Below are 20,501 nucleotides of genomic sequence, written 5' to 3'. Positions count from 1 at the left end.
TCAAATCGAAGCTTCTTATCGGACTCGACAGCCACCGCGGCTCCACTGAAATTACCTATTTCGACAAATAAACACCTGTCCTTTCTGTCACTGAGTCCACCATCTTCGCCAGCTCCAACTTTGTTCAACCCTCAACCTCTTTGCTTTCCCTCGCCGCATAGTCTTCTGAATTACGTTACAAGGAACTGGCAAGAGAACTTCGTGACTTCCGATTTAGACACACGAGAACTAGTGGATTTGTTTGTTCGAAGACCTTTCTTTTTACTCTTGAGTATTGATGCTCCCTTGTATGAGCGATTTCGGCGGTCGAAAAGGTAAAGGAGAGCACTAGTTTTATTGGGAATCAACTGAGATATGTGACTGCAGCTCCCTCAATACATCCCTTGAAAACTTTGTTCAAGAAAATGACAGTATCGTTTTTGATACTTATACTCCAACTCATCAAAAAAAGACTTCACTCCAAAGCTTGCGTGAACTAGTCAACATCCATGTGACAAATTCTTATCCGTCGGTCGAGGCGCTTTATACACACTTAGAATCCCTTAATCTGCTTGATCAGGAACACTTGAGACCCAGCTGGGACGCTTATTTTATGGTGCGTACAGCTCATTTTGTAGGGCGTTAATATCAACAGTCTGAATAGACCTTGGCTTCGCTGGCCTCCCGCCGCTCAAACTGTATGAAGCGCCGAGTTGGGGCGGTTCTCGTCCGAGAAAACCGCGTTCTTGCCACGGGGTGAGCCATTTGACGACACCCCAAAATAAAGAAATGTGAAAGATTTTCTAGGTATAATGGCACGCCTCGTGGCTTGAAAAATTGTAATGAAGGCGGTTGTCCCCAGTGCAATGGACGCGTTTTACCCTCACCATCGCATTCATACGAGTGTGTATGCTTACATGCAGAGGAAAATGCCCTTCTAGAAGCCGGTAGAGAGAGGGTGGGCACCAACGCAGTGCTATACTGCAATACGTATGTCGGATTTCACTCATTCCACGAATGATCTGACTTCGGAGATAGATGTCCTTGTTTGAGATGCACAGTCAAGATTATCCAGACAGGTGTGAAAACTGTCGTCTACAATCTTACATACAAAGTGTCAGTCGCCATCGTTGCCTCCACCTCCAGCCGCCGATACTTAATGAGTTTTATAGAGATGATGCATCGGCCTCGCTTTTTGAGCAAGCAGGTGTCCAGCTGCGGCGTTATAACCCTACCGGTACCTTTCGGTTCCCACCTATTGCCGATGAAGCATTTGTATAACTAGTGTTCCATTTGGGCGCTAAGCTTGTCATTGCTGATTAAAGACAATCTATCACCATGGTGCGTCGTGAACAAAGGTAAAGACGGAGCGAATTCCAGCTCACTAAGCCATCGTGAACGCTTCAACTCAGACTATTGATTATAATTCCGGCGTTTTTACTGATGTCACAAGTTCTCGCCATAAAACCCATTGTTGGATAACTGTCCTCCGTCGCTGATCTCAATGCAAGCCATACCACATCAGGATTGACTGCCCCAGCAATCATGTAAAAGCCTCTCGCACTACGTTGCAACTCCTCATGTGCATGAACCCCTAAAAATCGCCTAAACGCTAGGATAACTTCCCACAGACAGGCTTCACGGGAGTGCACTCCTTTAACAACGGCTGCCATTGTGTTTATGACCGAGCGATGCAGCCGATGAGAATGTGTATATGCTGACTCGGCGTTGGTATTTTTGTGGACCTGTCGGGCGACTGCTGTGGTACCAATTGCATCGTCAAGCTGAGCCAAGATCGATTTAAACTTTGGCCAAACGTCATCCCAGATTTTTCTGTACATGTAACCTCCAACATGCGTTGCCAATGCCTCAACAAGGCAGGCAGCACTGCTCAGCACGAAAGTCTCTGTATCGGATAACCGATTCACAATGAAGGGCCACGCGGAATGGATGGAGGGGAGAAGCGCCGATCCTGGTAAAACGGGAACTGCAAGACCCAACAAGTTTAGAATTCGAGCCCGGATAACAGGTGAATCGTGGGTCAAAAAATATATTGACCTGGAGATGATCTGTTTCGTTAAAGCCTGTATTGGTGTTGACTTCTCACCCTCTTGCGATGCGTCGGGCATTGGCTCTTCGTTACCTGTTGAACCGGAATCTCCCCAAGCTTCCCTTGGTGCAGGGCCGAAATCGGTTTTGTTCGCCTCCTCACTGAGTCCATCTTTTCTAGTGGGCAACCAGGAAAAAAATCCAAGTGCTTCCAAAGAAGCAAGGGGGGGCGAGGGTTCAGAGGGCTCTGTAACAGACGAGGGTGTCGAATTCAGGTCCATGCCAATGACATTGATCACTTCTGTCAGCACTGCAATAAAACCATCAACGATGGCCTCATAGCCGTGGAACTCATCGAGACGGTCAAAGCACTCTTCAACGACATCGTCTGCTCTATCCACAACGTCGCTTCCAACGAGACGGACAAGCACAGCAAAGACCTTCGTTGCGTCCAAATCGAGCCATTGGCGAGTCAATCGACGTGATACAGCATCGAGTGCATAGTCAAAATTAGAAATCAAAAGGTTTGCCGGAGAGGCGAACGAGGTGGCCAATGTGATGAAATGCAATGTTGCAAGTGCAGTAGACGAGAGGAAGGACGCGGAGGACACAAGAGAACGCAACACAGGGTATAGGACGTGAATAAACAAAGAGTGAAAGCGGGCCTGCAGAACGCCTGCTCCAACTGAGATGAATTGCAAACAAAGAGAGCGATGTAGAGTCGGTTGGTACACTTTCTTCGGCTTTGTGGAAGTAGAGGCAGGGATGATTTTGAGTGTTTCATGGAGAGGGACAAGACCGTTCTGATGTCGGATATGGAATTGAGGAGTATCCTCATTTTCTTTGACGAAATCGCCGTCGAGAAGATCGTCCAAATCCGGATTATCCCATAGCTCACAAATAGCCCTTACTAAAGCGCGGCTCTCCTTTGCCAACCGTTTGCTCTGACGTATATCCAAAAGGCCCGTAGATGAAAGCGTCACATTCGCCACGCCTTCCAACAAACGACAAGCACACCACAAAGCAGCAACGCACGGGGGGCTCGTCCCTGTACGACCAATACTAGTGAACCACTCGACAGAAAACAAGCAACTGTCTCCGCCGGCACTGCCCAATGAATGGAACATGCTCTCCACGGCATAAAGAGTACCGTGTGCAGAAATGTTTTTGAACTGCATCCCAGGGAAAGATATCCATTCTGGGGTATCTGAATCACTCTCGAACGTCAACTGCCCCCCTGTGAGAGCCACTGGGGAATCGTCAAATTCGAGCACGGACAAAAGACTCCAACCCCATTTCTCTATACCGCCACTGGGGCCTAACAGTTTTCCAATGCCACTTGCTATAGCAGGTAATGATGGTCGAGAATGAGAGTCTTCTAGTGTCGCGAGCCGACTAACAGCGGAGATCAAGCCGGCAACATGCTTGACTTTGCCGTCAGCTTGGATAGATAGCAACCTAGGCAGTGACGACAGGTTCTCCCACATGTTATGAAGAAGAATTTGTTGCAGGGCTCTCGTAGACGAAAGCAACTCCCTCAAGCTTTGAAGGGCTTCTGAGGAGATGGACGCGAAGTCCGAGTTTGAGAGAGACAGAAGGAAGGACAACAGCAAAGGTTGTGATTGAGGCAAGGTTAAGGAAGTCGAAGAGAGGACGGCCGAGGAAAATCTTGACAAAGCATGTAAAGCTGTAGGGTTGGGATGTGTTACGAGTGGTGTGAGAGTATTGAGGGCGATGTGTAACTGGGATGAAGTGCCACGCAGCCAGGCAGCGGTCCGGAAAGTGGCGAAAGGTTTGGGGCTATCAACAGGAGTACTGGAATTCTCTTCTCGATTGAAGGTGGCAAGGTCTTCCAAATCCTCGAAACGGATCAACGCTCCTTCCTTGGCGCAAATGTCATCCCCAACCGCTTTAATTATTACCACTTGCATGACCTTAAGTCCAGCGGCGACGAGTTCCCCCTTCGCCCAGCCTTTGCTACTGGATCTACCGAGGCTGACTTTCGTCATGCTGCTTGCCACGCCAGGCAATATTGAAGGAATAAGATAATCTGGGGCATAGATATCAACAAACAAGAAAAGGAGGTCTAAAGACACGCGCTGCAGTGACAGGTTTTGAGATTCTGCCTCTCGCAAAAGTGACTCCAAAGTTTGACCAAGGATCGGAACAAACCGCGAAGCCTTAGTGTGCTCCTGATATTGAACCAGACGACTGTGAGCTTCCCAGTTTGGCAGGGATCGAAAAACCGCCTCGTCCTCTGTCCGGGGACGCAAAAGAGCGAGGAGACACTGCCCAGCCGCTTCCTTGGTCTCATCGTCGCGAGGTTCACCTATGCCTTTGCTCTCTACACCCCCTATGATGGCGCCACAAAGCATGAAAATCTGCTCCCAAACTTTGATATCGCACTCCCACCACCAGGCTTCACACAAAATTCTGAATGCAGTAAGAATTTTCTCCAAAATTTGGTTTGGAATTTCAGAGGAAGCATTGCGCTGGAGAATTGTCGATAGAGGAAGGAATATGTAGGATACCAGTGATAATGATAAAAGCGGAGGTTCTAGCTCGCGAAGTAGTTGAATGAGCTTTGTCAAGAGGGATGATATGATGGGCCGAGACGATGCAGTTAATCGAGATGAGCCCAGGAGAGGAACACATATGGCTTTGAACTGGGAGCTTCGTCAACAAGGATGTCATTCAAAAAGCAAGACGCGATGGCTCACTCGCTGAAATTCGTCCTGACCCGACTCATGTTCGGCCATAAGTGTGGGACGAAGACAGACACGCCTGTAATCGATGTGACAGGTTGCGACCTACAAAATGTCGGCTCTGTTCAGCAGCCTCGTTCGGGCAGCCTTATTTGATATTGCCTCGAGACTTCCATCCAGGATGTTCAATTACTTTAGTCGGCAGAACGGATCCAAAACGGATCATATGCTCAATTCCTCTCCGATCTTTGAGCTTATCTCAAGGACAGAACTTGGTTTGTGATGTCGATGACAGGACACAATATACTCCTCATCGACTCTTACGACTCTTTCACCCACAAGTGAGCATTCTTCAAGTCTTTCTGTTCGTTCTGTCAACTTCTCTTCAGCCTTGCAGCTCTCTGCCATCAATCGATTTCGAACTCCACCATCTTCATCATCAAGAACGACGAGTACACCTTGCATGAACTACGTCCCTTTCTCAAATATTTTTCAGTCATTGTCGTCGGTCCAGGCCCGGGTTCTCCAGATGTTAGCCAAGATATCGGTGTTGTCAAGGATCTTTGGAAGCTCGATGAAGAGGACCTTTTGCCCATCTTCGGCGTCTGTCTGGGCCTTCAAAGCCTCTCCATTGAATTTGGTGCAACTCTGAAACGGCTTCGCGTCGTGAAACATGGCCAAATGTCGCATGTAAACCACGTTGGCATGGACCTGTTTACTGAGGTGCGGCCTTTCCAAGCGGTTCGATACCATTCTTTGCACGTTGATCTCGCTGAAGATGGCGAGGTCAAAGAGTTAGCGTGGGCAGACGACGAGGAAAACGGTCGAGTTGTGATGGCAGTCAGGCATAATACTCGACCTTTCTGGGCAGTCCAATACCATCCCGAATCAGTTTGCACGGAGGGTGGCGGAATAGAAGTCGTTCGTAACTTTTGGAGGCTGGCTCAAACCTGGGCAAAAGAAACAGGCAGACAGGTACATCCATGTGACGACGCCCTTCATTGCTGCATCGGCACTCCTTGGCCTTACACAAACCCACACTCACCAGCACCTACCCCTTCACAACTTCCTACCGTGCTAACTTCCAAGCTCGAGCTTTCAGACCTATCTGTAATTGATATTTGCGAGGAATTTGGGGCATTTGATGAGAGTTCCCGGTTTGCCCTCCTCGATTCTGCCTCAAACCCAGGGAGATTCGCTATCATCGCTTGCTTAGAGCCCACGTCGTTGCAAATAACTCACATGGTGGGCGAACCAGTTGTCCAATTGAAGCGCGGCGAAAATTGTACCTCTGAAGAACTCGGACACCACGATATCTGGTCATGGCTTGCCAGCTTCATGCGATTCAGAAAAGCCAACGGAGGAGTCAACACGATCCCCTTTTGGGGAGGCTTAGTAGGATACATGAGCTATGAGCTTGGTGTTCATTCCATTCGCGTTCCCATTCACCGGTCTGCCTCTGAAACGCAAACCAGACATCCAGATGTTAACCTCGTCTTCGTCGAACGAAGCATCGTATTAGATACCCACGACAAAAAGATTTTCGTCCAATCTCTCATTCCAAAGGATGAAGAATGGATTGAAGATGTATGTGCACAGCTTTCACGCATACCACGCCGCAACGAAAACACATCCTCTGTTCCTTCCATACCCTCCCCCGTTATTACAATCCCTGATAGGGCTCGCTACGTCTCACGCATTCATCAGGCTAAGGAGCATCTTTATGCTGGGGACTCGTATGAACTTTGCTTGACCGCACAAACGCGCATCCTCATTCCCCAGTCATCTTCCCCTTCGCCCACAAAATCTACTTCGTGGGAGCGTTATAAGGGGTTGCGTCGAGCTAACCCCGCGCCTCATTCTGCGTACTTACGCTTACACCCGTCGACATTGCTCTCCTCTTCACCGGAACGATTTTTGTCTTTCTCTCGTCCTCCAGGTTCAATATGTCAACTACGGCCTATTAAAGGGACAGTTCGCAAATCTTCAGGAATTACTCGAGCTATCGCGGAACAGGCCTTAGTCGGTAGCCCCAAGGAGGTTGCAGAAAACCTCATGATTGTTGACCTAATTCGCCATGATCTTCACGGGGTTCTGGGCGATGACGTTACTGTGAAACAGTTCTGCGGTGTGGAGGAGTATGAGACAGTATGGCAGCTGGTCAGCGTTATTGAGGGCAAATTGACTGAGGAGAACAGCTCAAACGACGAAGTTGGATGGCAAGTGCTCAAGAGAAGTCTTCCTCCAGGTAAGTCAGGTGTTTAGTTACGCCAGAGTTTAATTTATTGTCTATTAGGGAGTATGACAGGTGCCCCGAAGAAACGCAGTGTTGAAATTCTTCAAACACTGGAGGATCAAGAACGCGGAATTTATTCGGGCGTATTTGGCTACTTTTGTGTGAGTGGCGGGGGAGATTGGTCAGTCACCATTCGTAGCTGCTTCAAGTATGACGATATCTCGACGAAACGTCAATCCGTGGACAGCGAGGAGTGGATAGTTGGGGCTGGTGGTGCAATCACGGCACTTTCAGATGCTGAAGCAGAGTGGGATGAGATGATTGTCAAACTAGAGAGTGTTCTGCGTGCTTTCGGAGCCTTGTCATAGATTGATTTTGATAGATTTACATTTCTTCTTGTCATACCACTAAGATTAGACTGCATTGCAACCAAGTACTCGACTTTATAATTATGGATATTGCCATACTATCAAGTATGGCAACGAAATCAGGCCATTAGCGCGATGTGCTTGAGCTCACTGATGCCGATGAAGTTAGGGCATTGAAATGCAGCACCCCATGGACTTACTTGGATACCTGCTCTCCCACCTTCATTGGTGGGTAAACTGTCTCTTCTTCTTCAGCATCAGTCTTAAAATCCTGAGATCGCTGGGCCAGTGCGGTTATGGGCACCAAATCATAATCTGATGACAGATGCCAAAAAAAGGTCGAGGAAATTCGAATCAGGGGTCGATTGGGGAATTGCACTTTCCGTTGCTCGATGACCTTGAAAAACAGAGAGACTCGTTTCAAACATGTAAAAATTCGATGCTACCAAAACATACAGCAAGGGTTTGTTCGTTGACGACAACTTCGTGGAAGCCTGCCTTGATCAGTCCACCAGTGATATGCTCAAGCTGTTTCCCAGCTTGCACCAACAAATTCTTGCCTTGCGGGATAGTGACAGGTATACGTTTGCCCGTGTTGCGTGCCCAGATATTTAAGCCGGGATAGCGAGAACGGCCATGGATGGTCAAAAAATTAAGGTCTGAATGAAAGCCAGCCAAAATAGTGTCTTTCTCGCTATACTTCGATAGGTCGGAAGCAGTAGGAGCAAGAATGTGCGGGCTATTGAAACCCGTCAATTTGGAGGGTCGGGAAAAAACGAAGAAAAGCTCTACCCATATCTTCCAGCATCTCTGAAGGTTTCGGCAGATAGACCAAGCCCGATGGCCACCATGTCGGCGAGGTCAGCAACACTGGGAACTTCAGAAAAACGTAAATGTGGATGTAGCACCAACTCACGCATTCTTCATGAAATTACCCCAATTCTGCATGGTTTGAGGCCACCGGTCCTTCAGATGATCAGCTTGTGGGATGACATTGGGGGAGTTCAAGCCAGGAAATTGTGTTTCATATGGGGGTTTCTCGCTCATTTTCCAGAAGAACCTGCATTTAGGATCAGGTTGATGAGCCGAGATATCCAGAGGTCTTTCCGATGTTTCGAGGCGCTCGATGATATGCAGACAGGGTTCATCTACGGCGCACTTGGGTTTCTCCGTGTTTTCGAGAGTGACGCCCACTTGGTAACTAAGTTCTGGACGTTCGTCTTTCTTTAGATCTGCCTCTGGCTGGCTGAAGTAATCTTCCAGCAGATCGAGAAACGTGGAATTGTCTTGCTCAGAGACCCTGGAGTCGTGTAATACGAGTGCACCGTAGACGATGAGAGCCTCCGCTGCCTAGATAATAGTAGTAGGATACAGGCAACTTGGATCCAAGACGACGATCTGACCTTCTCACACTCTTGAAGCACCGCCAGAGAATCACGAGGCCCAGCAAGGAAGATATCAAGGTCGATGACTGGTAAATGAGTGGACAGGGACATTTGCGGGAGCGGGAAAGATTAAAGATTGGCATGGTTCCGACATCCATGTGTGTGCAGAACACGACACAGCCACGCGGTAATGAGTCGCGCTGACTTGTCTCTTTTTGGGAAGCTTATATTCTTGCAGACGACACTCACGGCCTCCACGACTCATACAAACCCTCCATCCATCACTTCACTCAGCCTACTCTACTGACAATGTTGAAAGTAAGTATCGCCTTACTTCCTCTGTATTGCTCTCACAAGTCTACAGATATGGAGCATGAAGAAGAATGAGGACGCTGCGGCAAAGAAGAAGCCAAAGACAAGCGCCGCCCAGATTCGAGTGCAAAAGGGTACGCCACTCGTTTTCGTTGTTACTGTTACATTACCCACCTTTTCGTCTGTTACCAGATCTCACTGAGCTCGACCTCCCTGCAACGATGAAGACACATTTTCCTGATCCCGCTGATCTCCTAAACTTTTCTCTAACCATCACACCCGATGAAGGTCCGCGTCGTCTAATTCACGTCGACATCAGCGTACCGTTTTGTTGACTTGAATCCTCCTTTGTCGATAGGCATGTACAAGGGTGGCGCCTTTGTCTTCTCCTTTGCCATCAATACAAACTACCCACACGACCCACCAAAGGTCAAATGCACACAAACGGTTCGTTCCCTCTTCACTCTCGGGATCCTGGGATCTTGACATCATACAAATAGATTTATCATCCAAACGTCGACTTGGAAGGAAACGTGTGTTTGAATATCCTGCGAGAAGATTGGAAGCCTGTGCTGAATCTAAACTCGGTGATGGTTGGGCTGCAGTATCTGTTTTTAGAACCAAATGCAGATGATCCTTTGAACAAAGGTGTGATCATATTCATTGTTCCGTTGTATCGTATGCATTCTAACAAACCGATAACAGAGGCTGCTCAAGAGATGACTAAAAACAGGGAACATTTTTTGCGCAATGTCAAGGAGTCTATGCGTGGCGCGAACATCAAAGGTGTCCAATACGACAACGTCCTTCGCCAATAGTTTCTTGGGTGTCTAGTTTTTTTGTCTGTCTCATTGCTTTCTATTCTCATCTGCACTTTCACCCTTTACGCACATGAACACTCATCGTATCATCCATTACGGTTCATAGATGCATGATAGAATGTTCAGATCATACTACTCTGGCATACTTAGTCGTGTTTCGTTAGACCATTTGTACATCCACACCTACTCGCTGTTTAATTGATTTGTTAGTACTCTACTAGCGCGGAGTGAATAGTGAACAGTTAAACAGGCGAACCGTAGGGAGCCAATTAGAAGAGTCGGGCAATATCAGGCCGACCAAACCATGTTACCATGGTATGACCTGGCTGCATTGCCTCGAGTATGAAAGCGTCATGCTCCGTATACATGATGCCACTCCGCACGGCTCCTTCATGCCACTCAATAGAAGATAAGTCGCTCAAGCTTGAAGGATATCTGCCGATCCCGTGTTTTTAGCACCAATCGAAATCAATATCTTGATAAGGAGGAGATGAAATCACCCCTTCTCTGTGGTGTTTCTTATTGCACACTCAACTACCCCTGTAGGTTGTGAAGGAATAGGGACTGATCAACAATGGGATATGATAGTGTTCTTCTGGGTTTTCTATCACGAACGAAATCTGTAAAAGCTTGAGAAGGGTCCGATTGGATGATTACAGCGCTTCTCACCTCGACCCATGGATAGAAAGATTGACGGTTGGTTCGTTCAAAGTATTCTTTAGTCTTGAAAAGGACCTTATATGTTTGTCCGGATATAAGCTCGGTTTTCTCAGTTTTGGCCTCATGGGAGCCTGCTGGGGGCAAAAGGTCGAGACAGCGACCATCTGCATTCGTATACCTTGGAGAGAATTCCGTTAAGATCCCTGTATGGAGGGGGCGGGCCAGATCTACCCTTTGGCAAGAGGGTGGAAGATGTCTGGACCTCCATTCCCTGAAACCTCAAGTTGTTGCAAGCGTATGATGACACCCTCCGCCGGTTTCCCAGTTGAGGCGTCGAGGACTGAATGGATTCAACCGCAGATTCAATTTGTAGGGTGGGTCTTACCATGACAGGTTATTGGGGATTTTAACGTGGCCATCGTGGGCTAAGTAAGGGCTCTCGTTGAGGCCTTTCAGAGAAGGAGAATACCTAGGTGGATGATGTCAATCGACAATGAGGCGGTGAAGTCATTTTTGTTGTGTTGATCGTAAGCCGGAGGAGAAGCATTCGGACTTGGAAACTAAAAAAAGTTCCAATGTCTACTGCTACCTCGTCGACGCCCCCACTTGCGAAATCCCTCGCTTCAACTGGTGTGTAAGGGATTGTCTGCCATCGCACTATCTTCTTCTACTTACACATTTCATAAAGATAAAAAAACTCGCGACAAAGCGATCAAAAACCTGTCCGTTTTTCTTTCCGACTCAACTCGAGATGTCATCTCCAAACCAGACATGGACAAACTATGGAAGGGGATTTTCTACTGTGCGTACCTCCCTTTTTCTATGAGAGATTTTGATTTGACCTCTTTGCAAAGGTTTCTGGATGTCCGATAAACCACTGGTCCAACAAGCACTCGCAAGCGAGTTGGCCGAAATCGTTCTTACCATAACAACATTCCCCTCGTCTCTGTTTTTCCTGCGCGGATTTTGGGAAGCTACCGTTCGGGAATGGAATGGAATTGATCGACTTCGGTGTGTGTATTAGTTTTTTTTTGGGAGGCATTTTTTGATTCGCAGAACAGAATCGACAAATACTACATGCTTGTGCGGCGGTTTGTTAATGCCACCTTCCGCCTTTTGATACGCACGGAGTGGGATCAGACTTCATGCGACGAATACAACGACATCTTGGTAAAAGAAGGCGGTCCATTATGGTAAAATTATATTCAAACTAATTTCTTAAATGTTGACGTCTCCTCCAGTCCTACAGACATCAAGGTTCCCGCAAGTCTGGCATACCATTTAGCCGATATATATGTCGAAGAACTGGACAAGGTCATGGGAAGAGCCGATTCGCACCCTTTACCCGCACCTCTTGGTACCCTCATCGACCCCTTCATCATGTTTTCTGCCAGAACACCTTCAAGTGTGACCTACGATCGGATTAACTCGGCTTTATTCGAACCATTGTTGTCTGCCCTATCCCCTCCTTCTTCCAATGACCGGCCACCGAGCGCAAAACGTATCAAACTAGACACAGACCCTGCCACATTCCCTCATCTACTCAAAAATTCCTGTTTCAAAAACCCCAAACTTGAGGGTAATATAGCAGGCGTTGAGTTGAATAAAAATCTTCTGAGAAGGGTTTTTGAAGTGGCGAGTCGACCGGAGACACGGGACTCAAATCGGAGAAAGATGTATGCTCTGTGGAAGGAAGGCATCGATGATAAGGATGATGATGAGTAACTATGCCTAGTCAGTAGTGGATCATTTTTCTACCTAAAAGCACGTATGACAGTAACTAAACGATGTGCTTTTCGATTCTCTCTTGCGTCTTAAACTTAAAACTTGAAAAGTTGAAGTCCCTATAAGTGCCCGCACGTGATGGTCGTGTAGTCGCGTCTTGTCACGTTGTCACGGTCAAATCTCCTTCAACTCCCCCGGTAAAATGACGACGTTCATTAATCGAGGGCTTCCTGTAGCTGCAACTAACCCTTATTATCGACAAGCAGCGTACGTTCCACCGCCGCCTCGGCCGGTGGCGGATGTTAGGGATGATTACGAACGTGCGTCTAATAAGTTACATTCAACGAAACGGAGACTTGCAACTTAGAACCCACAGGATGGTATACAGAAACAGTACCTAACAACAGGATGTCTCTTTCCCTTCGGTCTGGGATTCACTCCGAGATAGGCTGGGCTCTCGATCGTCTTTGCCGCCTCACCCATAACGAGCAGTTCCTCTTCAAATCACTTCCAGGACTAATCGACGGCTTGTTCGACTGGCCGGAGTGGTATGTGACCGAGGGGTACAAGGAATTTTCCGACCAACACATCCTTTTCTCTCCGGCGCCAGACCACCGTCGGCAACGTCGTTTTGCGCTTGAGTCTCTCTTTGTTTTACGAAACGCTGCGTTACACGAGCAAAATGCCCAAGAGCTTGCTGTGCACTCCCATACGCTGCCTTTGATATTAAATGGATTGCACAACCTTGACTTCTCAAGGGACGAGAATCAAGAGGCGCTTCTTCATATCATCGACATCTTCCATGTTGTGGCCTCAAAGTTCCTTGTGAGTCCCTCATCCGCAAACCATATAAATCCTCTGCCGCCCCTTCTCTCCATTGCCTCTCAATCATCAAACCGAACAATGATCATGGCATCGTTGACTGCACTGACTGCACTCCTATCGAATTCTGCAAATGCTGTTCACATTCCCTCTGCTATGCCAGCCTTGGAGGCGTCACTCCGATATCTTCCCCTTTTCATTGATAATCCCTTGGTTGATACATGCCTCAATTATCTATACATGCATGTCTCTCACCCACCACTCGCGCGAGCATTTTTGCTGCGTCCTGAGATGCCGGGTGTTCTCAAGATTCTTGTTAGCCTCCTATTATCTGAACAACATAACCTCGAAGAAAAAGTTACCGTTGACGTGACTGGTACAATACATACGGTTCCATCAACTGCTCAAGCAACGCGAGATCACGAGTTAACCAAGGAGGAATTAGACGGTCTTGTCGAGAAAAGTGAACCCCAGCGCTGCTATGACTGGTACGTTTTCAAAATTTGGTGTCTGGTGGTCGTTTCTTACTGCTCACAGGATGAAGACCATGTTTATCGCCAAAACAGATGGAGAACTCACACAAGTTGATTTCTGGAATCTGTACAAGGATGCCTTCTCTCCGTTCCAGGATAAATACCCCCTTCTAGTGGCGTCTGATGTCATAAAAAACGTCAACGCCGTCTTCCCTCAAGCTCAGGCAATGGTTTTGCAGGGAACGGTCTCGCGTTTCGTTGTACGGGGCGTTGATCGACGGAAGGACTCGGCTCCCAACGAGCGATTCAAGTGTCAATGGGATCGATCTCAATGCGCATCACCAGCGTTTTCTTCTCCATCTGAATTGTTTGACCATCTTCTGGAACACATTCTTGCCATAGAGACACCAGAGTTTCCTTGTTTATGGTCATCGTGTTCGCAGACTCCAGTGGCAAAACATGAGCTACGCTTGCATCTTCTCACGCATCTGTCTAGTCCAGAACCTCAGCAAAAGCACCCATCTCAGAGCGACACAATTACACTACCCGCTGCAGGGTCACCGTATCCCACCAACTCCCCTACGAATCGGCAACCGCCGCCGCCAAGAAGCACGGTGATAACGTATGAACGACCAACGGTTGATCCACCATCGACGTCGTTAACGGCCTTGCTGATCATTCGAATATTGTTCCGGACATCATTCGCTTCGACTGAAGTTGCACCACGAGTGGATGATGATCACTTTGGATTCCCTGGTGTTGTTGAAGATACAGGAGATATTGAGGCTGACACGGGTGCCCTCAGCGCATCAGACCGGGAAGGAGAGCGACGGGGCAGGAAAGCATTTGTGGGAGTAAGGCGGCTTCTTGAAGGAGTACGGATACGCGACGAGGTATTAATGAGTTGGGTGACTGAAATGGTAGATGTATGACGTAATGCGGATGGCCGGATGAGGATACTGTAATTCATATCGTGGGTAAGTGCCAAGTCGCATACTTTCAGAATCTTTGACAGCAATATCTCTTTTCTTTGTAACTTTAAATCTCCAAATAAAGTCATAAAATGAAACATCTTTTAGCTTTCTATCTCTATAAATATAGTGATCAATTTGATTGGCTTTGATAAATTTTCCTGCATTATCAGTATGAAGTTGAAGTCTAACAGGCTCTATAACATCATTATCATTGACATTTTCAGAGTTACTTTTGCAAGTATCACTGTCACCATTGTTATCGTCACTGTCGCCATCTTTATTGTCTAAAGAAGTATTGTAGTACTTAGACTTTGCTGTATTGTCAGGAAATGCTGTACAAACAAAGTCAATGACAAGAGATGAAAGCATCGGAAGTGTTTTATGAGATTTAATTGTATCAGTCAAGCCACATATGTATCCCCCGACTCTAAGGAGGGTTCTGTCAAACGCGAACGACTCTCTACTGAATTGAATTTGAATAGCTCCAATTGCGATTGCTAGAAAATTCTATCGGATCTTGAAAAGTGTCTACTTATGGGAATACTGTGTTGTCGGATCTCAAAATGTTACCTGAGTTTTCCGGACGAATCCATGATCTTCGTTCGGAGTCAAAAAAGTCAAGAGATGTGTCTGAGATTGGATGATCTGTCCGAGTGCCTTCGCGTAGCATTCTATGTAGATTGGAAACGATGTAGGCAAATCGCATGTGGCACTCGCGTAGCCAAATACGAGATGCTTTAGCGGCGGGCGAGCCCGCCCGGTCGCCGACCCTTTTTTCTATTTTTTAGTGGGCGATAATCATGCTTCAAGTTCGTGTTTGATAGATAGCTACGACAGAGATTTCGAAGGACAATGTATATAGGGTGTTATCTTTGTATGTACAAAGTAAGTCAATCCTCGTGGTTGCTGTTAGCAGTCAAGGCAAGTATGACGTCGTCGTACGTAATAGCCTTCGTTTTGTAAGCTCTCCATAGTTTGCGAAGCCGCTTGGGAGTTACAATGGCGAGGCCCGTTTGAATGAAGGCGGGATTTTCATCGTTTGGATCTAGATCTTGCAAGCTCGTTCCGTGGATGTCGGTTGGTTTCCAAATGACGAGAGTGTTGGCTGCAGCCTGGATGCGAATCTTGTAAGTGCCAATGTAGAAATGGCCTCCTGCATCGGGAGGATGGTCTCTTCTGACCGTCCAGGCTATTGCGTATTTGTGAGGCTGGTTTTCGAAGTGCATGGCTCTAAGAAATGGTGAAGATCAGAATGTATCTTGCAAAAGTAAGTGCGGACCTTGCATAGTTTCGACCAAACACTCCACAGGGAGGGGCGAGCTCAACGTTCTTGAAAAGAAAGCTTTCGTCACCAATTCGAATGGTATAGTCGCCTGTGACAGCATGGTGTTCGTCCTTGGCGAAATCCTTTGCTGCTCCCTCTGCAGGGTTCATTCGGAGGATGCCGTCTTTTTCGAAGAAAGCATTGAAGTCGTTGATGATTGGTTTGGGAAGAACGTCCTTGCATAAGTTCCAGAACAATGCGAAAGCAGAGCTGGAACGATAGTTCAAGTCGGCGACGACCTGATCTGGGAGATTGCGGCGTGTTATGTTTCTGACCCAGTGGATCTTGGGAGCGTTGCGAGAACCCGCAGAGAAACCAATTTGGACGAGATCACCAGGATCGTCCATCTGATATCGTTCGTCAGAAAAGCTTGCCTTGAGATTGACATGCTAAAGCTTACTCGGCAATTTCGGCGGATATCAATAGATTCTTCAACGATGTCGTTCACCGACGCGAGTACTGGTTTGCTTGCAAAATTCGCGGAAGACATTGCAAACTTCCTCTCCATCCGAATCCCGAAAAAGGCGGCTATCGTCGATGGGTATATCGTGGTCGAGGAGAGCCGGATCGACTTTCATCAGTGGAAGGTAAGGGTTGCGGGGGTCGTGTCGGTTGCCTGACGAGAGATGTTCCTCCCATCGCTTTCGAATCGCCTCTGTCTCGTACACCCAGTGCTTCAGAGGTGGATAAGCGTCGGTAGCGCTGTACCTTCTGACACACGTTTCGACGACACTGGCGAATCTCGCGGCATTGATCTTGCGGGCATGGGCTGTGAACCCGAGACTTTGACTCAAACGCCTTTTCGTCAATTTGTGACCATTCGTTTTCTTCTTCCGCATTTTGCAGGCTTCGAAGACGCATGAAGGAACAGTGGGTTTTCTGATGTTGCATTCCCTACTGATCTCTCGCAACCAATCCTGCTTTATCAGCTCCTGTTTGGGGTATGAAGATGACTTTTGGACGGTGGGCAGGATGTATGCGATGAAAGAAAGGCGGCTATCGTCGTCGGTAGCTTTTTTTAACAAGGACAGAGCTTTCTTGTCGGAAGCGATAAATGCAAGTAGGTGTTGAACGGATGCTTTGATGTCGTGTTTCTTCATCGCGTAGAGGTTGCCGCTAAAGTCGAGTAGACGTTGGCAAGTGTTGTGATGAAGTGTCATGTGATCGTGTTGAAGTTGTCTTCCTGTGACTGTGACCCTAGCTGGCAGCAGTTCTTTACTCTCTACCACCAGGGCAGTTGGTTCTTCGTATGACGTGCCAGACGCTTTAGTTAGGCTGGGCCTCTACACGCATGCAAAGTCTGCCCGCTTCTGGTGGCGCCTCTTTCTGGTTGTTGCTTCTTGCTCATCTTCCAAGCTTCCTGGCTAGCGGTCGTTGTGCTCGCGGCGTATGTTTTTTTTTTTTTTTTTTTTTTGAATTTGTCTTTGATGTTTTTGGTTAGAGTACAATAAGATAAAATTCTGTCGTAGCGGCGTCGTCGGTTGGAACGATTGATATTTGCATTGCACGCCAGACGCTTTAGTTAGGCTGAGCCTCTGCGTGCGTGCGATATCTTTCTGCTTGTGGGAATGCACCGCAGCCATGCAACATATTCCCGAAATTGGCGTTGACGACGTCGGCACTACTGTTGTTGAGATCGTAGGCGTCCATTTTGACGTTGAATGGTTGTATCGCCATCCGCTCTAGGGGGGCACATCGACTATGTGCAAGTATGTTAATGTTCAGAATGGCGAAGGAAAGAATACTAACTTACCCGCGCTAGCTAGCTGTCCTTGTTCCGCTGATGCGCTGTCGACTCTACCATGTCGCCCAGGGAACGTATCGTATGCCGCAAATCCTGTTTACGCTGGCTAAAATGATGCGACACGAATTGTCTGCGAAATGGACAGACGGCGCTGTCGTATTCGTCTATGTCGCTATGGATCTTCTACGCCTCAACGCGGCGCACAGCCGCCCGCTAAACACCGTCTTTAGGGGCGGACTGTATACGGATGTTGGATGGCGTTGACTGCTGCTTGGATAAAGGCGTTCGTCAAGTGTTGGAAGACTCTCAGCAGGAAGAAGTGCTTACTTGGATTGTTTAGAGCCATACGTCCGCGCAATCTATCGATTTCCAGCAATTGGTACACCAACTGGTCACCGCATTTTTGGAATGCTTTCCGCTGATGCTGTGGGGTGGAAGAGTATGTGCGGCGAGATATGTCAAAGGATTCGATGTACCTTCGTCATCTCTGAACGACCATGGTACCGCCGCCCGCAAACTCGTTCTGCGACGTTGATGTTGTGCACACGGGTTCCCTCCTGGGGCTTTTGGATGTCAGTCTTTCAGTCAGTGAAGATTCTTGCAGCGACCGGTGCGGCATATCGCTTGCAGGATGTGTCTTGTAGGTGGTACAGAACAGTGAGGGAGGCTTGGTACGAAACTGGTAGTCATTGGGTTGTAGTTAAGATATATATCATTTAAATAAGATCTTCATTATCGTTCACATTGATTGCTGGCTGTTGAACTGGGGGGGAGTCATCAAGAAGATAATCTGAAGTGACTCCAAATGGTTCGGCAGGTGGAAGAGATGGATCAATTGTTGCTTCTGATGATGGGAATGCAAGCCAGATGATACTTTGAATGTTGAAAGTAATCGACGTATTGACAGCTTGATGTTTGATGTGACTTTTGAGTTTGTCGTATGGGTACGTACTGAGAGTGAAAATGACGGCGACGGCGGAATTAGGCGAGATTTTGTCGCCTACAATTTGCGAAAGTTCTTTGTATTGTCCGAGCCGAAAAGGGCGAGTTCCATTGTAGACAGGAACTGTTGGATATCTTTATCAGTTTTTCATCATGGAGGAAATGGAAATAGCAGATACACCTTTTGAATCCCATGGTAGAAGAGCTTCGATGGTGGTGAGATTGCGTACGAAAGTGTGGTTGTGAAAGACTTACCAGGATCTGGCAAATTATAATCTGCAGAGTGTTGGGAGGAAGATGTGAGACCTCGTATGGTTGCAGGACTCGTACTCGTCTCTTTCAGAGGTCGTTTTGCAGTGGTGATGCTGACTCCCTGGTGAAAAGATGGAAGGAATACAGCTTTTTCTGCAAGCGCGTCGCCGACGACTGCCATAGCGCGGGGAAAGGAGCGATTGGAGAAACAAACAGATATGTTGCGAGAAACATCTCCACTAAGGAGAGAGCTGTTTGTCACTTCGCCGAGCAAGAAGAAACGAGTGGGCGTGGTGCTGGAATCATCGCGGTGACAGAAGAACTTATTCTTCATCTGAAAGTCGCTGGGATCAACCAAAGCGAGGTTCTCGATAATTCCTTTTGTGCCTGGAGTGTCTTCAAGAACTCGCAATCGTTTGACCACATCAGAATTGAAACACGCATTGAAGTTGGCGAGACGGATGTGGGAGAGGTTGGGTGCAGAACTTGTCAGTTGGCATTTCATTGGAACGCCTTTTAAAACTTGAAGATTTTCCAGAGTTCTGGAGATGATAGTCAGAGATATTTCCATGTTATAGAAACGATGCTTGCTTTTCGCGAAGAGTCTTGTCGCTTGTTTTCAGTCGCTTGCCTGGAGGTGCATCAGACAGTTTTACTGATTCGTCGTCTTTTCGTTTTCTAGGTGTTATGTGAGGAATCAGTTTGAGAAGAGTAACAAAATATACTTTTCAGAGTGCGAACGCATGGTTGTAGTAGTCAAGAAATGCCTTGAGACTTTTGACGGAATGGCAGTCATACGAGCAATGACATCACTTGTTGATTCATGACGTACTGGCTTCTTGACTGACGCTTGGTCTGATTTCAATCTTTCATGGCTGGTCTAACTGCAGGTTTAAAGATCGAAGTGTTGTCTAAATCTTGGGAGTGCAGTAAGTTGTTATATATTCTACGTTTTGTTGTGTCGTTGAGTGATATTTTTTCTAGATACAAAGTTGAACACCCTTACTGATGCTCGCGCATGGTCGGAAGAGCACCGATATGTTCAACTCAGTGAATACGACGATGACGAATTGATTCGGGATCAGTTCTGTGTCAAAAAGAAAGGGCGATATAGTTATGTCGTCTGGAAAAAAGAAGCTGGGCAGCCAGAAGTTGTATTAAATATCTCAGGCTTTGTTGTATCGTCATTTTTTGGTCCAATCAATCGGTGAGTGATTCTTACAGCTGTAGAGGAAGTAACGTACATTGATGTCGGTGTTAGACATGTCAATTTACGCATCACGAGGCAAAACATTACTATCGTTGGATTGGGAAATCCTGCCTTTAATTCGGCTCTGTCGGTGTTGCGACGAATCTATCGCTTGCTTGACCAGAGCCATCCCATCGGTGCTATGCAGCCTTTTCGTTCTACTAAAGTCTTGGACACACCAGCATTCACTGCAGAGGCACGATTCTTGACGTCTATTGAGGACGTCGAAGCGTTTGCAACTGATGGTTATTCTCTTCGACATTCGCAAGATCCTCAGCATATTTTACAGAGTTGTGTTGGGAGTGGGAAGTTTGCGTACACTGAAGATAATCATGTCGAACTTAGTGAACTTGGCGATGCCGACCCAGACACAGGGTAAGCTCTTATTTATTGTTGACGTTGTTCGACTGACATGTGGTTGTGGCAGAATTCAATTTCCTAACAATATCGACCATCCTTGCTATATTCGTCCAGGTGATTT

At 47.3% G+C, this 20,501-nt stretch overlaps 11 protein-coding genes across 11 annotated transcripts in view; 6 read left to right on the top strand and 5 right to left on the bottom strand.

Moving 5' to 3' along the window:
* Window positions 1-144: 144 nt before the first annotated feature.
* On the top strand, window positions 145-1,260 carry LACBIDRAFT_228936 (uncharacterized protein; the record flags this gene model as incomplete). Its single annotated transcript, XM_001873976.1, has 6 exons — window positions 145-314; window positions 367-595; window positions 644-735; window positions 787-969; window positions 1,018-1,095; window positions 1,152-1,260. Coding segments are annotated over 6 exons (861 nt in total), but the record flags the coding sequence as incomplete, so codon positions are not given.
* Window positions 1,261-1,382: 122 nt separating this feature from the next.
* On the bottom strand, window positions 1,383-4,787 carry LACBIDRAFT_320828 (uncharacterized protein; the record flags this gene model as incomplete). Its single annotated transcript, XM_001873359.1, has 2 exons — window positions 1,383-4,694; window positions 4,749-4,787. The coding sequence occupies 2 exons, from the start codon at window positions 4,785-4,787 to the stop codon at window positions 1,383-1,385; spliced, it is 3,351 nt and encodes a 1,116-aa protein (XP_001873394.1).
* Window positions 4,788-5,015: 228 nt separating this feature from the next.
* LACBIDRAFT_301124 (uncharacterized protein) lies at window positions 5,016-7,337 on the top strand (the record flags this gene model as incomplete). The annotated part of the gene is made up of 3 exons (XM_001873975.1): window positions 5,016-5,074; window positions 5,123-6,981; window positions 7,030-7,337. The coding sequence occupies 3 exons, from the start codon at window positions 5,016-5,018 to the stop codon at window positions 7,335-7,337; spliced, it is 2,226 nt and encodes a 741-aa protein (XP_001874010.1).
* Window positions 7,338-7,456: 119 nt separating this feature from the next.
* LACBIDRAFT_301123 (uncharacterized protein) lies at window positions 7,457-8,833 on the bottom strand (the record flags this gene model as incomplete). Its single annotated transcript, XM_001873358.1, has 6 exons — window positions 7,457-7,487; window positions 7,538-7,734; window positions 7,794-8,076; window positions 8,130-8,207; window positions 8,254-8,687; window positions 8,741-8,833. 6 exons carry the CDS (start codon window positions 8,831-8,833, stop codon window positions 7,457-7,459), a joined length of 1,116 nt encoding a protein of 371 aa, XP_001873393.1.
* A 117-nt stretch (window positions 8,834-8,950) lies between these two features.
* LACBIDRAFT_181297 (uncharacterized protein) lies at window positions 8,951-10,071 on the top strand. The gene is made up of 6 exons (XM_001873974.1): window positions 8,951-9,040; window positions 9,087-9,168; window positions 9,227-9,322; window positions 9,393-9,481; window positions 9,535-9,682; window positions 9,740-10,071. Exons 1-6 carry the CDS (start codon window positions 9,032-9,034, stop codon window positions 9,850-9,852), a joined length of 537 nt encoding a protein of 178 aa, XP_001874009.1. The 5' UTR covers window positions 8,951-9,031; the 3' UTR covers window positions 9,853-10,071.
* Window positions 10,072-10,335: 264 nt separating this feature from the next.
* On the bottom strand, window positions 10,336-10,982 carry LACBIDRAFT_170747 (uncharacterized protein). Its single transcript, XM_001873357.1, has 4 exons — window positions 10,901-10,982; window positions 10,747-10,855; window positions 10,525-10,693; window positions 10,336-10,475 (listed from the first exon to the last, which is right to left on the bottom strand). The coding sequence occupies exons 1-4, from the start codon at window positions 10,932-10,934 to the stop codon at window positions 10,386-10,388; spliced, it is 402 nt and encodes a 133-aa protein (XP_001873392.1). The 5' UTR covers window positions 10,935-10,982; the 3' UTR covers window positions 10,336-10,385.
* Window positions 10,983-11,090: 108 nt separating this feature from the next.
* LACBIDRAFT_301120 (rRNA processing protein RRP1) lies at window positions 11,091-12,240 on the top strand (the record flags this gene model as incomplete). Its single annotated transcript, XM_001873973.1, has 5 exons — window positions 11,091-11,145; window positions 11,204-11,317; window positions 11,370-11,526; window positions 11,577-11,708; window positions 11,757-12,240. 5 exons carry the CDS (start codon window positions 11,091-11,093, stop codon window positions 12,238-12,240), a joined length of 942 nt encoding a protein of 313 aa, XP_001874008.1.
* Window positions 12,241-12,442: 202 nt separating this feature from the next.
* On the top strand, window positions 12,443-14,467 carry LACBIDRAFT_301119 (uncharacterized protein; the record flags this gene model as incomplete). Its single annotated transcript, XM_001873972.1, has 3 exons — window positions 12,443-12,560; window positions 12,617-13,550; window positions 13,600-14,467. 3 exons carry the CDS (start codon window positions 12,443-12,445, stop codon window positions 14,465-14,467), a joined length of 1,920 nt encoding a protein of 639 aa, XP_001874007.1.
* Window positions 14,468-15,399: 932 nt separating this feature from the next.
* LACBIDRAFT_320823 (uncharacterized protein) lies at window positions 15,400-16,993 on the bottom strand (the record flags this gene model as incomplete). Its single annotated transcript, XM_001873356.1, has 3 exons — window positions 15,400-15,739; window positions 15,789-16,222; window positions 16,286-16,993. 3 exons carry the CDS (start codon window positions 16,991-16,993, stop codon window positions 15,400-15,402), a joined length of 1,482 nt encoding a protein of 493 aa, XP_001873391.1.
* Window positions 16,994-17,351: 358 nt separating this feature from the next.
* LACBIDRAFT_320822 (uncharacterized protein) lies at window positions 17,352-19,342 on the bottom strand (the record flags this gene model as incomplete). Its single annotated transcript, XM_001873355.1, has 6 exons — window positions 17,352-17,515; window positions 17,587-17,670; window positions 17,905-18,001; window positions 18,054-18,140; window positions 18,321-18,643; window positions 18,775-19,342. The coding sequence occupies 6 exons, from the start codon at window positions 19,340-19,342 to the stop codon at window positions 17,352-17,354; spliced, it is 1,323 nt and encodes a 440-aa protein (XP_001873390.1).
* A 300-nt stretch (window positions 19,343-19,642) lies between these two features.
* LACBIDRAFT_320821 (uncharacterized protein) overlaps window positions 19,643-20,501 on the top strand; it is a gene marked incomplete at both ends in the record, with an annotated part of 2,064 nt that continues 1,205 nt past the window's right edge. Inside the window, 3 exons of the mRNA XM_001873971.1 lie at window positions 19,643-19,700; window positions 19,756-19,978; window positions 20,033-20,395. Of these exons, the coding sequence (XP_001874006.1) occupies window positions 19,643-19,700; window positions 19,756-19,978; window positions 20,033-20,395 (644 nt within the window). The remainder of the gene's footprint in view (window positions 19,701-19,755; window positions 19,979-20,032; window positions 20,396-20,501) is intronic.

This window comes from Laccaria bicolor, genomic scaffold (genome assembly GCF_000143565.1).
Source record: "Laccaria bicolor S238N-H82 LACBIscaffold_1 genomic scaffold, whole genome shotgun sequence".
NCBI lineage: Eukaryota > Fungi > Basidiomycota > Agaricomycetes > Agaricales > Hydnangiaceae > Laccaria > Laccaria bicolor.
The sequence above is the reverse complement of the archived record's forward strand: the minus strand, read 5'-3'. Positions and strand labels throughout refer to the sequence as shown.